The sequence below is a fragment of the Mandrillus leucophaeus genome, unplaced genomic scaffold (assembly GCF_000951045.1).
Source record: "Mandrillus leucophaeus isolate KB7577 unplaced genomic scaffold, Mleu.le_1.0 Scaffold362, whole genome shotgun sequence".
NCBI classification, from domain to species: Eukaryota; Metazoa; Chordata; class Mammalia; order Primates; family Cercopithecidae; genus Mandrillus; species Mandrillus leucophaeus.
Genome location: NW_012103832.1, coordinates 1,281,096 through 1,295,023, shown reverse-complemented (window position 1 = coordinate 1,295,023; position 13,928 = coordinate 1,281,096). Strand labels below are relative to the sequence as shown.

The window sequence follows — 13,928 nt, the reverse complement described above, 5'->3', positions numbered from 1 at the left end:
TGTTAGCCAGGATGGTCTCGATCTCCTGACCTCGTGATCCGCCCGCCTCGGCCTCCCAAAGTGCTGGGATTACAGGCTTGAGCCACCGCGCCCGGCCTAAGAAAAACAAATCTTAAATGGATATAAGGAGATCTTGCTAAAGTAGCTACAAAACTCATAAGCCAAAAATGATTCCTCTTTTCAAAACAAAAACCTGAGAACAAAAGTATCATAAACAATCTTAAAACACAAGTAACACCCTGGGAGGTGCAATTGGCAACATGTTTATCAGCAATTGAATTTATTTATGTAGTATATTTGTCTTCACAAGTCTACAAGAAGGAGCAAACTAGCAAGAAAAGAGAGGACCAGTAAATAGAGATGTACAAATGACTGATAAACATGCGGGAAAATGTTCAAATTGGCTAGTGATTTAAAATGCAAATTTAAATTGCAATTGAGTGTAATTTACTTTCTTCCATCAAATTGACAAAAATAAAAAAATTAAAAAAACACTCCCATTGAGAAAGCAAGTAAAGGTCCCTTTCAACTTTGGCTAAATAATTCCATTTTGAGGAGGGAATCTAAGATACAGCAATGCTACCATACATTTCACAAAGATGTACATACAGGCAACACAAACATATACCCTACAAGTATTCATTGGATTGTTTATAACAGTGACCATCTGTAAGTAATTCCATGATGAACAACACAGCAGCAATTATACACATTTGAGAGTACTCACAGCAAAATTCAGTGCACCCATACAAAGAACTATTCAGCCTGAGCGAAGACAATGATCCAAGCCACTGGTTCAAACTTTAGCGTACATCAGATTCACTTGGAGGGCTTGCTAAAACATGAATTGCTGGCCCCAATGCAGGGATTTCTAATGTGAAGTGATCTGGAATTTTCATTTTTAATCAATTATCTCCAGAAACCACACATTAAGAACTACCAGGCTAGACCCATACTTGGTGTTTTGGACACATGGTCAAGTGAAAAATTCTAGTCATAGAATAATACTTTTCATTATCTCATTTATTAAAAATTGAAAATGGAACATGAACATAAATAATTATATAAAGGAAATGCATCGAACAAGAACTGAAAGGTGATATGCCGAACTATTACTTCTGGGAAGCAGGGCAGGTCGGAAGGAGAAGAGAAACATTTATGTTAAATATCCTACTGTTTAAGTCATTTACAAGACTATATTTATAATGTATTTAAATTATTGATGTGATAATTTTGAGAAAGGAGAAAGAGGAAGGGAAAGGAGGGGAGGGGAGGGAAGGGCAGGGCAGGGCAGGCAAGGGAAGGGAAGGGAAGGGAAGGGAAGGGATGCAGAGAGGGGAAGAAAGAGGGTAGCTGAATTCTGAAGCTGTAGACATCTAGAGTTTGTACTAGATTATTAGATTTACTGGCAAACTCTTTCTTTCTTTCTTACTTCTTCATGTATCTTTGTAATAAACCCTCATTAAACGAGGTAGTCTGAACATAGTTCTATTCCTTGCAAGCTAAAAAGGCTAATTAACAGAGATGTATAGGCTGTGCAGAGCAATAACACACAAAAAATACTGAAATTGATTTAAATGCATCTAATTTAAAGCAGGATATGGGAATACTAAAACCAGTTTTGAAACCTACTTATTTTCATACCTACATATCCAAATAGAGATCTTAGAGTTGATGCTCCTAAATTACTGAAAAATAATAAAGCCAACATGTTTCTATTACGTGCTGACACAATGCTTATGTACCAAGAAAGTATAGTTGTATTTGTATGTGTGTGTGTGTGTGTATATATATGTATATGTGTATATATACACACACAGAATATATGTGTGTATATATATCCATAATATAAATTTAACTCTCGAAAGGATTCTATGATACAAGATAGTTATTATCATCCCGGAAATATAAAAAAGAAAACTGAGGCAAAGAAAGCTGGGAGATTACGGAACTTTTCCAAGGTCACACTATTAGTCCTGGTGGAGCCAGAGTTACATCCAGACAGTCTGGTTCCAGCATCATGCTCTCAACTATTGCATCGTACTGACCTCTTCTTCACTTGTTTTATTTTCTTTGGATACATCAATACCTTCAGGCCACTACCTATCACTAAACAATACACCATAAAAAATTAAAGAGGCTAGAAAAAATGCTCTCTATAATACTTTTGGAAATAAACAATCTTTATGACTCTTACTGCTAGAAGAATAGGTAGCAGATTAAGAAATCTGCTGATGAGTGAATGAGGAACCTCTCTCTTCCACTGCATTTCCAACTATCATACTCAGATTAGGCAAGCAAGAAAGTCATTCCAGCTTTCTGATATCAGCCAACAAAAATCATCCTCAGGACCAGCTGCCAATAGCATGCCCTTTAGACTTTGGCCAGAATGCCAAGCCCCAGCTGTTCTGTCAGCCTTCCTTATACAGTTTGTTGACAATGAAGAGGCCCAGTTAATTTTTCAACTGGCAATATAAGCTGAAACTGATTCACCTGCAAACACCTTAATTAATTCTAGGAATAAAAAGATACTGATACCAAAACAATACATTTTTCTTAGGCTCAAAACACATTGAAATGTTTCCCAAAAATGGAACTGCTTAGGGAAAAAAAAAAAAAAAAAAAATGAATGAGCTACTTCTTCGTTTCAGAACTTAATCTGGTTTGTCTTGAGGTCAAAGATTGTACTCCTGATTGTGAATGATAAAAAGGGAAAATGTATGCAGAAAATGGGAAATTTCCAATATTAAAGGGACAGGAGGATGGAGAGAGAAGCAGCAGAGCAACACCTGGGGTGTGTTAGAAACAGAGATAAGAAGTTGATTTTTTAAATATAATTTGGAGTTCAGAAGGTGTAAATTTAGTACACTCAGTGAAGGACTAATGGGAGCCTCAGTGAATCTTCTCTTGCCATAAATTGCCTCTCATAAAGCTCTTCACAGCTTCTTTTAAATATGTTTGGACCCTCCTGTTTAGATCCCAACTTTTGACTCTGAAATTTCTATTCCATGTCTAGAAAGCAAAACATATAATCAAATTATAACAACACTGTATTTTCTTTGAGTTAATATTATCTTAAGTCTATCATTGTTTAAATTTTTGGTAACATTATTTTAACTGGACATTGTTTTCTGTATAAATTTTAAAATGAAAATGCTTCACATATCCATTTCCTTGTTTCAAATTTTAACAATTATCAGTCATCAGTCTGTCCTTGTATGTTGTCTTTTGGAATCATTTTTTTTTCTGTCAAGCGTAATTATCCTGGCTCAAATTGTGTTTATCTAAATTTCATTAAGACAATTGTATTCTTTAATCCATTTTCATTTAATAGCAAATGCTATAATTTGAAATTATAGTTATCATGAGTTTTCCTTTTTTAACATTTTTAATAATTATTCTTTCTAGATTACTTTTGTTCTTTTTCATTTTACCAACAGCATGAGTTTTATTAAGCATATTTTACCATTTCGGTTTTAGCCATGGTCTTGTCTATTTAATGCTTCATTCTGTGATGCTTTATATGCGTATTTTTATCATTTCAGAGTCAAAAAAGTAAATAAAAAGATCCTTGAGTTAAGGATCTGTCAGTAAGAGTCAAGAATGGCAGAAGTTAAAAACAGGGTTAAAATGGTGAGTTCATAAAATTTCCACATTACTCTTCACTTTTCCCTCTGTAGCTTTGTTAGCTGGATTTTTTTTTTCCTGTAACACAAATACTTAAAATATGTAACTTTATCTACTAAATGAGACTACTTTTCCTACCATAGTGCTTGTGTTGATTACAAACGTGAATTTTGAGCTAGTAAGGTTATTGACAATAAGAATTATCAATTTTTGAGTAAAATATCCTCAATATTCTGCATCTAAATTAGATTGCTGCATCATATATATATATATATATGAACCTATACATATTATCTTCTATCTCACTATTTTGTTCTTACAAATATTTTGTTTTCTCTCTTTTTTTTTTTTTGTTTTGATTGTTGTTTGAGACAGTGTTTCTCTCTGTTGCCCAGACAGGAGTGTGGTGGTACTGTCATGACAACCTACAGCCTTGATCTCCTGGGCTTAAGTGATCCTTCCACGTCAGCCTCCAGAGTAGCTGAGACTACGGGTGTGCACCACCAGGCCCAGCTAATTTTTAATTTTTTTTTTTTTTTTTTTTTTTTTGTAGAGACAAAAAGCTGGTCACCAGCTTCTGACCTCAAGTGATCCTCTTGCCTCAGCCTCACAAGGTGCTGAGGTTGTAAGCATGAGTCACCACACGTGAGCTTTGCCTTTACATATTGTTGTAATTTTAGTGCCCTTTAAAAGTCTCCGTTTTTATTGCTTCTATAAAATTAGCTTAAGAAAGGTGTAGCTGATGATTCTGAAGGCCTGAGTGCATACAGTATCTGCAACTGTTTGTTTTTCAAGGTTTTCTATGAATAAAATGACTAGGAGTAAGAAAAATACATGTGACCTCATGCTTCACATTCTTCAGAACAAATACCTCTCGGTTGCAATTATGTCATCATGAAATCATGTTCCACGTTTTAAAATAAACTCATTGCCATATGAATTGTTATCCTACTGAGATATTTTTGTAGTTGTCTGTTTAACAGCTTCCTTAGAAGTGTCTTCTACATTTCCCATAATACCAAAACAAAAATTTCTTTTTTCATCTTATACACAAAAATAGCTCAAGTTTGAATGTTCTGAAATCCACACTCTTGTCCTGCATTGCACATATACTTGCACTTGAGTTACAAACACACACCCCCACACACACAGTTTTAGCTAAATATTCTAAAATATACACTTTTTGACTTCCAAGAAAAGTCAGAGAGTGTTTTCTCCAGTGTCACAGTTCGGGACTCACCTGTGGACGTGGATGTCCTGTGACTAGACAAGTCAACTCTAGGGTTTCTCCTTCCCGGATAGTGTAGACCCTTTCAGAGTAGCGCTCCTCTTCAATGTTACAGGCCAAGCCTGAGTGCACAATACGAACCGTAGGAGGAGCTGTCGAGTCAGGAAGAAGAGAGACAAGATACATGAAAAGGTAAGTAAGTGATCTGCTCATGAACCATCTTGACTATAAAAGCAATTCTTATTAGACTTCACCATAGTCAGATTAGTTAGATTAATCAGTCTTAACACCTCCCCAAGGCATTAAAGATTTTACTGGAAGAAATCTTAAAATTTATCTAACAGTGACCAACACATTTCCAGGGGAACAAGGTAGTGGAAGAACATTGGTGCCTCAAGAAATCACCATCAATACAAGACCACATGATAAAACTTGATTGTTAAAATGTGAGAAGTTCCCTTCCTTTCTGAGTTCAATCAAACTTTAATATAATAAGGAATATTGCACCAAAAAATATGTAGTGCAAAAGAAAGAAGACAATTGGAAGAGAAAAGGGAATTTAAATTGAAGACATTGACATTTGTCTATTAATTATTTAAGCCATGTAGCGCACAAGATAAGAAGCTCACGAATAAGATGATTTGGTTTTCAGGAAGTGAAAACCAACTTAATTTACCATACTTATAGACATCTGTATTGATGTAAACAAAGTATGATTCTTGATTAAGCCATGGAAGAAGACAATATACCATTGTTGCCTGAGTCTAAAATTCTGATTCAAAAGAAACTTCATTAGCATAAAGCTGCCCAAATTTCTAAATATAATTTTCTCCTACTTCAGTGCCAAGGGGCCAATAAACTTTAACTAACACTCCTTGACTTACATATCACTGGGAACAACTACATGGAAACTTTCTGTGGGTCATGAGAAGTACTTAGCTAATAAGATATGGTGCTTGCTATCAAGTAAATTATTGACAGCTACTAGCTTCAAATTGGAGATCATCTCCTTTTGTGAACTCAGCATTTTTGTTTGTAATGCATTTTGGAGTGAAAGAGAATGATTATTTCAGTTAAAGGCAAGTGGAAAGGTTATATCTACATATAAATGACAGTGATCTCAAGAATTTCCTGATAGATATTTCGACCTAAACAGTAATATTACTAGCAGAGGTTGTGATTGCTTAAAAATTAATGCCAGTACCAGCATATTAGGAATGTTTTGTCTAACATTAAAGACGATGAATCTTATAGAATTTTAAAATAAATTTGGTGATTCTACGGAAGAAAAAAAGATTATAAGGCCAACTCATGAAAAAATTCATTCTGGGAAAATCTGTGTTCTGAAAGTAAAATAGAATAGTTTTCAATATCTACTATTTTGTTTTATATAATGTAAATGCACAGTCTACCCACAGAGCTTAATAATTGACATCAGGGCATATTTCATTATCTTTCTCAATTTCAGGCAGAAACTTATGATTAATAAAACAACTGGCTATGTCCAGCTCTTTCTAGGTACCAAAACATAATCCTGTTACTCAACCTTGAAACTCAGAACCCTGTTTCCAATATGCATAATCAAAATGACAAGTAAAAGTTTCCAATAATAGGATAAGAACAAAAGAGTACTTCTAGAAAAGTGACCTTGACACTAAATATGCATAATAAACTTCCCTCAAGAACTTGTTAAAAATACAAATTTCAGAGGTGTTCAGAGACCTGATATATCTGCAGGAAACCCCAGGAATCTGCATTTTTACCACTCAGATAGCTACAATGACAGAGCTACATAGACTAGGTTCTGGGTATTATATTTGTTAGCTAAAGAAAAATACTCCAAGGAATAAAATATCCTTTTCCTCTGGCTTTTTAAAGTAACTAAACTTTCTGCTATGCATCATTTCACTGATTTGAAAAATTAAATGATGCTTAAGTCAAATGTCCAGTTTGGTCTATGAAACCAATTTATTAAAAATTTTCCATCATGTCTCTGGACTCTGTCTAGACATTGTAATAATTTGTTTGATTTTATGACATTAGAAATCCTTATCTTTGGTGTTTCTCTTAGTGCTCTGATATGTTTCACACCACATTTTCCACAAATCATTTCAGGCAGTGATCAAATTTGGACTTCAATTTAGATAAGTAATACTAGTGAGGTACTTATATTTAGACATCTGTCTAATATAGTCATATCCATATTATAGAGGTTAACAAACTGATGAAAATCTATAAATGTTTGCAAAACAAAATAAAATAAATTTTCAATAGAAAATACAGATCCATTATCTTAAAATATATTTTCATGCTAAATTTAGCTTCATACGTGATAGCCCACATGTTTATTAATATACCTAATTATATAGTGACATGACATCTTTTCCAGACTAATTTACACTTGTTATTTTTGTTTTAATTTCAAATCAATGCTTAGTATTGTTATTTTTAAGGTATATCTTTCAAAAACATCATTATGCAAATAAGTAGCTTTATTTAAACCACTTAAATTATACAGTAAGCACACTGTGACATTTACAAGGGTTAATTTTCTGCTATTTTCTTCTATATTGTAACACATTCTTGGAAAAGGTAATTGCCTGCATATTGCAGTCATCATGAACCTACCACCTCTCCTGTAGGAGAGTGGAATATTCCACCAAATTTTAAGTGTGGGAGCTGTCTTCCTCTTAGTATTTATTAAAATATGTGCTCAATATTTTAGCTGCTCAGTGATAAGGAGAGTATTTTAGAAGCTTCTCTTAATTATTTTGTTTGCACAAAGCTCACTGGAAAGGACCTTAGATTTCATATAGGTCAGTGCTCTCATTTCCCGATTAGGAAAGAAAAGTCTGAGGACATCAAATGATGTCACAATCCTGTGGCTAGTTGTGGCTCAATGAGACCAGAGCCACTGGCCTACTGTTCTTTTCACTACTTGATGCTCTCTATTTAAACTATGTCTGTCATAGTTAAATTTGTGTTCTAAATAACTCCCAAACTAGACCCAGACCTAGACCAGGCTAGGGGTATAAAAAACGACTGAGAAACTATTAATAAAGCAGTTAGAGCACCATAAACTAGATTAAGAATGTAAGTAGCAGAACTGCTCCAAACTTAACCAAACTTAACAATAGACTGTTGCCCCAGTTCATCATCCTACCCCCAGTACCTGCCAAATCCATGACATCTCACAATGATCAAAGGAGTATTTTGAAATTTCTATTTACATTATGTTGTTTCTCTGCTTAAAAACCTACAATATCTCCCAATGACATTTCATAGAGTGCTAATCGCTGCACATGGGTGCATTTACGCCCTCTGGCAAGGGTCCTCATGCTTACCATCCAACTAGAAGTCGCATTTCTCTGTAATATCAGGCTATCCTCAGGGAGAATGCAAAGAATCCTGAGATTTTAAGAGTCTTTGCTTATAATGTTCTCCCATCTAAGATTCCCACACCAATAATTGGACCCATGTTCCTGATATCTTCTTGGATTACTTATCAATGATTATCTTCTCTTTTATTACAGGAGGTATGTGTTTATTGCTTTGTGATTTTCCTTTCTCTTAACATTCAAACACGATAGTAAGCATCTCAGTGCCAGACTGAGCATCATTTTTGGCATCATCCCCATATCATGTAATTCACAGCACAGAGGAGGTATTTATTAACTAATTGAGTTTTAGTTTCTATTTTAGCAAGTATCACTATAATGACATCAACTTCTTACTTTAGCAAAATATCAACTATTATGGCAGTGCATTTGCTTACTTTAAATATAGATGCAATTTGCAGTTTTATACCTGAAGCAACACATCTCTGATCCTCTGCCTTGTTGTAAAAAACCTCAATTCATCATCCTTAAATTGGACTAAAGGTTATGATCTCCTTTGCCCTGTAGAGTCAGCAATGAATTACAATGTTAAAATATTGCATGAGACTCATATTCATCCAAATTTTCTTGAAGTAAACCAAATCTCATTATGTAAAATCTTTCCTAACACTAATCATATCAACTGTCTTAATCTGAGGATATTTTGGCTTTGGGTTGAAGAGGTCGCCTAAAAGGGCAAAAGAGAGACATTCTTTTATCTTGTTAGAATATACTTTTGAAAGTTAAACCAAATTCACTCTGGAGAAAGAGTACAAATAAATTATTCTACAATGACAACAACCAGGGGCATTTTAATCTTTTCATCTCATATATAGACTTTCAAGCACATATTTATTGAGCAACTGCGATGGTAGGCATGAGACTATGTGCTGGGGATATGATGATTAATGCCATGAGCTGCCCCTGCTAAGGGCTTACAGCCTACTGGGTTTGTCTAAATTATTTAAAATTATATGATAGTTGAACAGGATAGATACTCTAACAGAAGAAAATGAAAAGTACTAAACAAAGACAAAGCAGAGGATAGCTAAATCTGCCTAGGGAAGTCTAACAAGTTTCGCAAAGTCAGTGACATTTAACCTAAGTTTGGAGAGATGCTCTTGGGAGCAAAAGAGGAAGGAGATTTCAGAGACAGAAAACAGTGTGTTCAAAGGCAAATCTGAAATATGCCTTTGTAATATGCCAGTGTCTATTGTGTTTCTGAAATGACCATGTAAAAAATGTGTCCCCTGTAGTTTATCATTTACTTCATACCTTGCCACTGTACAGCCTTATCAGCTTGCCATTATGTCTCAGACACAGGAGAGACACTGGAGAGGCCTGGGAATGGCTATGAGAGGAGAGACACATTTTAGAGGTCTTGCTAGATAGGACATGACAATTAACTGAATCTGAGGGTGAAGGAAGAAGTTTATACCCTGACTACGTGAAAGATGACAATTTTTTTTTTATCTTAATAAGATATCAAATAGGGTTTTTAATAAAATAAATTTTATTATTTATTTAATATTTTTATTTTTATTTTATTTTGATTGCCATGGAACTCACATTACCTACAGTTCGGGGAAGCTTGACATGAGGGGCTCTGAGCCCAATTCATGGGGGGTGGAGGGTTGTTGGCATGAGGGCTTAGATGAGAAACATTTTTGATGAAGAAACTTTTTTCAGTAATGGGGATGGTTCCTGAAAAACGTGCTGCTATCAGACATTTATGGTTTTGGTACTAGGAGCTTTCTCTCCTCTAAGAGCTTCAAGTAACAGCCTGGTTCTTTAGTTAAATCCCTCAAATCCCTCATACAGCTATTCTGTGGGAATTCAAGTTGCCACCAGCATGTTGCTACCTTCTACACTAGATCAATGTAACGTATGTTCTTGGTTAAGGTCACAGACCTGTTTAGTTAAGCAGTGTGGAGGGAAGGATGTTCACTGGTCCTCTCCTAGAAGCTCTAGTGAACAGCTCAGTAAACCATGCTGTGCCAGCATTACTCATGTACTATAAACGTTCTGAAGACAGACAGAGAGAGAGAGAAAGACAGAGACACAGAAAGAGGGAGAGAGAGAGAGGCAGATAGACAGAGACAGAGAGACAGCCTATACCTTACTGTTGTCACATGGCCAAAGAGTCACTATGTATTACTTACACCATTCTCTTAATAAGCATTCAGTTTTGCTTGTAAAGAAAACATAACAATAATCAAACTTTCCTCCCAGCTTTCCATTGGTTTAAGTGATCATATGCTTTCATAAAACACTTCTCAGTTTTATACAACATGTTACATTTAGCTAATCAGCATTGTCAATGGTTGGTTTCTTCTGTTTATTTCAAAATGTTCAATGTAGCACATGTATAGTACTTCTAGGATATGGTGGCTTCCATTCTTCTTTTCTTTCCTACCTGAGTTTCTGGTTTAAGATAGTACATGAGATCTCCCCCACCTCCCTTTTTCAAATGGTATTCTAAACTGATTTTTATATATTTTTTGTGCATACAGTCCTAGTCCATAATTACTCCTGTTGCTGACAACTCCATTGCCTAACATCTTCCTCATTAGCCTAGTTACATGTTTTATCATCAAAAAATTTGACAGGGCCAGCTGTGGTGGCTCATGCCTGTAATCCCAGGACTTTGGGAAGCTAAGGCAGACAGATCACCTGCGGTCAGGAGTTTGAGACCAGACTGGCCAACACGGTGAAACCCAGTCTCTACTGGAAATACAAAAATTAGCCAGGCATGGTGGTGGGCGCCTGTAGTCCTAGCTACTTTGGAGGCAGAGGCAGGAGAATCACTTGAACCCAGGAGGCAGAGGTTGCAGTGAGACGAGATCTGAGATCGTGTGACTGCACTCCAGCCTAGGTGACAGAGAGAGACTCTGTCTCAAAAAAAAAAAAAAAAGACAGGAAAAAAAAAATACAAAGATTTGAAGAAGACGGTGAATAATTCAGTTTTGGATGCTGTGGTGAGTTCACCAATAGTTGACAAGTTGCTGCTGGACATTAAGTTTGACAGCTTTCAATGGTAGTCGATGGCTACATAGAATACAGGAGAGTTCTACAGAAGAGCATGTAGAGTGAGAATAAGTCATGATAGAACCATGATAAATATGTATTCTTAACTAGAGAAGCTAAAGAAAGGACTTGGTGTGATTATAAAGTCAGAGAGGTAGAAGGAGAACAAAGAAAATGAGGTGCTTTTTAAGTTACATGAGTAGACAGCCGAGCACAGTGGACTGTCCAAAAATATTACTTACCATGGAGTTGTCAGTTAAGAGCAGCACAGACAAAAGGTCATTGCCTTTGGGAATTAAGGCAGCATTAGTGAATTTTGACTGAGCTATGGCTGCAGAGAATTGGAGTCAAAGGATGAATGATGTATGGTTTGACTGAGGGAAAAGATCTTAGTAGGTCAAATCAAGCTTGAAGCAAATAGTTAAACTGCTATTTAGGCTTACTCATATATAAAAAGGAGTGATAAGTGAAAAACTGAGTATTTCAACACTATTGTACCAGCATTTTAGGATTGCAAAGAATCATTACTTTCATCATAAGAAACAACAACTCATCATGTTTATACTTCTAGCACAATTGCAACTTTTTGCCACTACAATATTATTTTCTAGTATCCTTCCACATTCTTCAAAAATAAATTGCTCTAAAAGCCCACTTTCTTTCTTTTCTTTTTTCCCTCTCTTTCTGGTAGTTTATTTTTTTACAAATTCAACTCTGACAACTTCAGGACCACATATGAAGGAATCTCTCAAAGCTGTTTAATCTCTTCTGTAAAACAATCAAGGCTAATCCTCATAGCATTTAAATATGCTACAGCATATAAATAAGCTTAATGTGTTCCATTAAAAAAAAAAAACAAAACAGAGACAAAACAGTAACATTTATCCTCCTATCATCCTATCAACAGGACCCCTCTTGTCTTTCCTTTACTGTCTAGTGATTAAAAATAATGATACATGTTCACAGCCATCCTCGGCATGTGCTTTGCCCTCCTCAGTCCACTGCAGTCTGGCTCTGCCCTGTCATTTGTATTTCTAAAAGAACAGGGCAGGAAAATAGAAGACCACTTTGGTAAATCGCTATTTATTTTTTTGGTCATTATTGTGATCATTTGCCTCTCCTTCAGCCTTAGCTTACTTGCTTTTACTTTGATACAAAGATCTTTGAAATTACATACTTGCCCTACACTACAACACAATAAAGACTTTTGTTTTATCCCACTGCCCTACTTCCTGCACCCATGAACATAAACACATATCCAAACATGCACATAAGCTAATGTTCAACTTGTATATTTATTCAATAAATTCTTCAAAAAATAATTAAAATCTTTCTGTAACTGTCATTTATGTAATCCCAAATAGAAATATATTCTGACACATAAACAACATATAGATTATTTTAAGTCAGCCTGCAGATAATTTTATTTGTTTGATTCCATTGGTTATTTTAAACTAACTACAATGTCCACATCAGTGTGAACTTATTTCTCCACTCCCTCTACCAACCTCCCACCGCCATGTTTGGTTAACATTGTACTCCTGTCCACTAGAGGTAAATATTTTTTTGTCCTTAATTTGATGAGCTGTAAAGTGAAAGTAATAAGATCCTATTGATATACTGGATTTAATAAAGAGAAGATCATATGTTTCTCATATGACTTTAGTTGAAAGGCCTTGATTATGAAAGGGTTTTAATATTTTGTATTATTTCCTTAGTACATGTTGGGTAGCATTGTTATAAAGTAACTGAACCACTCTAAGAGACTGTATGAAGCCCAGAGTAAGGCAATTAAATTAAATCCAGAAGCCTCTGGCTTTAGACAGCAATTATTAATGTTTGCTAAATAATAAAAGTTGACATGATCTTTTAGGTTGATGTTAACCAAGAATTTAAAGAAAAAACTTTAAACTTTTAATTTAAGTTAAACTTTAATTTAATTTGTAAATTTAACGTCAAATTACTTGTTTATGTGCAGTATATGGTACACTATTTTGAAAGAGAGGTGAAAGTTTGTCATCAAAAGAGAGCAATGACATTCAGTTTAATTTTAAACTTACAGTAAATATACACTAAATTTTAATGATAAACAAAAAAGCAATTATGTAATTCAAATTCTAATGGTAAAACAATGATAAAAAGCAATCCTATTTTCTGTGTAAAAACTATCTTGTGTGACAAGTATTAACTTCATAAAAATTGAATACAAAATTGCAAAATATTATTCTGAATTATCTTCCACAAAACAACATGTGTCCTATTTTTTTTAAAATAAAGCACTATCAATTCTAAAAATGTTATTTCATGAAGATTTTCACATTTACAGCTTCAGATTTCATCAGGATTTCCTTTATTTGTTTTCATCTAGAAGAGTCGCCTATTAGCATCTAAGCCTAAAACTTCAAAAACCCTTGCATGTTTTAGAGATGAAAAAAAAAAAAAGGTTCACTGAATCTAAGGTTCATAACATTCTTTTCAAATACAGCATTTGACAACTTCTGACAAGTGTGCCAGAGAAGAACCATGGGCCATCAAGTCTAGGCAGTCACACATAGCCATCGGTCATCCATGTTCCCTGTCTCTACCTGGCTATTCCCGCCCTAAGTCCCTCACTATGTTCTTCCCAGTAGATTTGACCTCAACCTGGAAGATATTTGAAAGTCCATCAA

The 13,928-nt window shown here is 34.9% G+C and overlaps 1 protein-coding gene across 1 annotated transcript in view; it reads right to left on the bottom strand.

Annotated features, from left to right (window-relative positions):
• Positions 1-13,928, bottom strand: part of MDGA2 (MAM domain containing glycosylphosphatidylinositol anchor 2) — a 916,950-nt gene that overhangs the window by 497,284 nt on the left and 405,738 nt on the right. Inside the window, exon 2 of the mRNA XM_011989775.1 lies at positions 4,868-5,007. Within this exon, the coding sequence (XP_011845165.1) occupies positions 4,868-5,007 (140 nt within the window). The remainder of the gene's footprint in view (positions 1-4,867; positions 5,008-13,928) is intronic.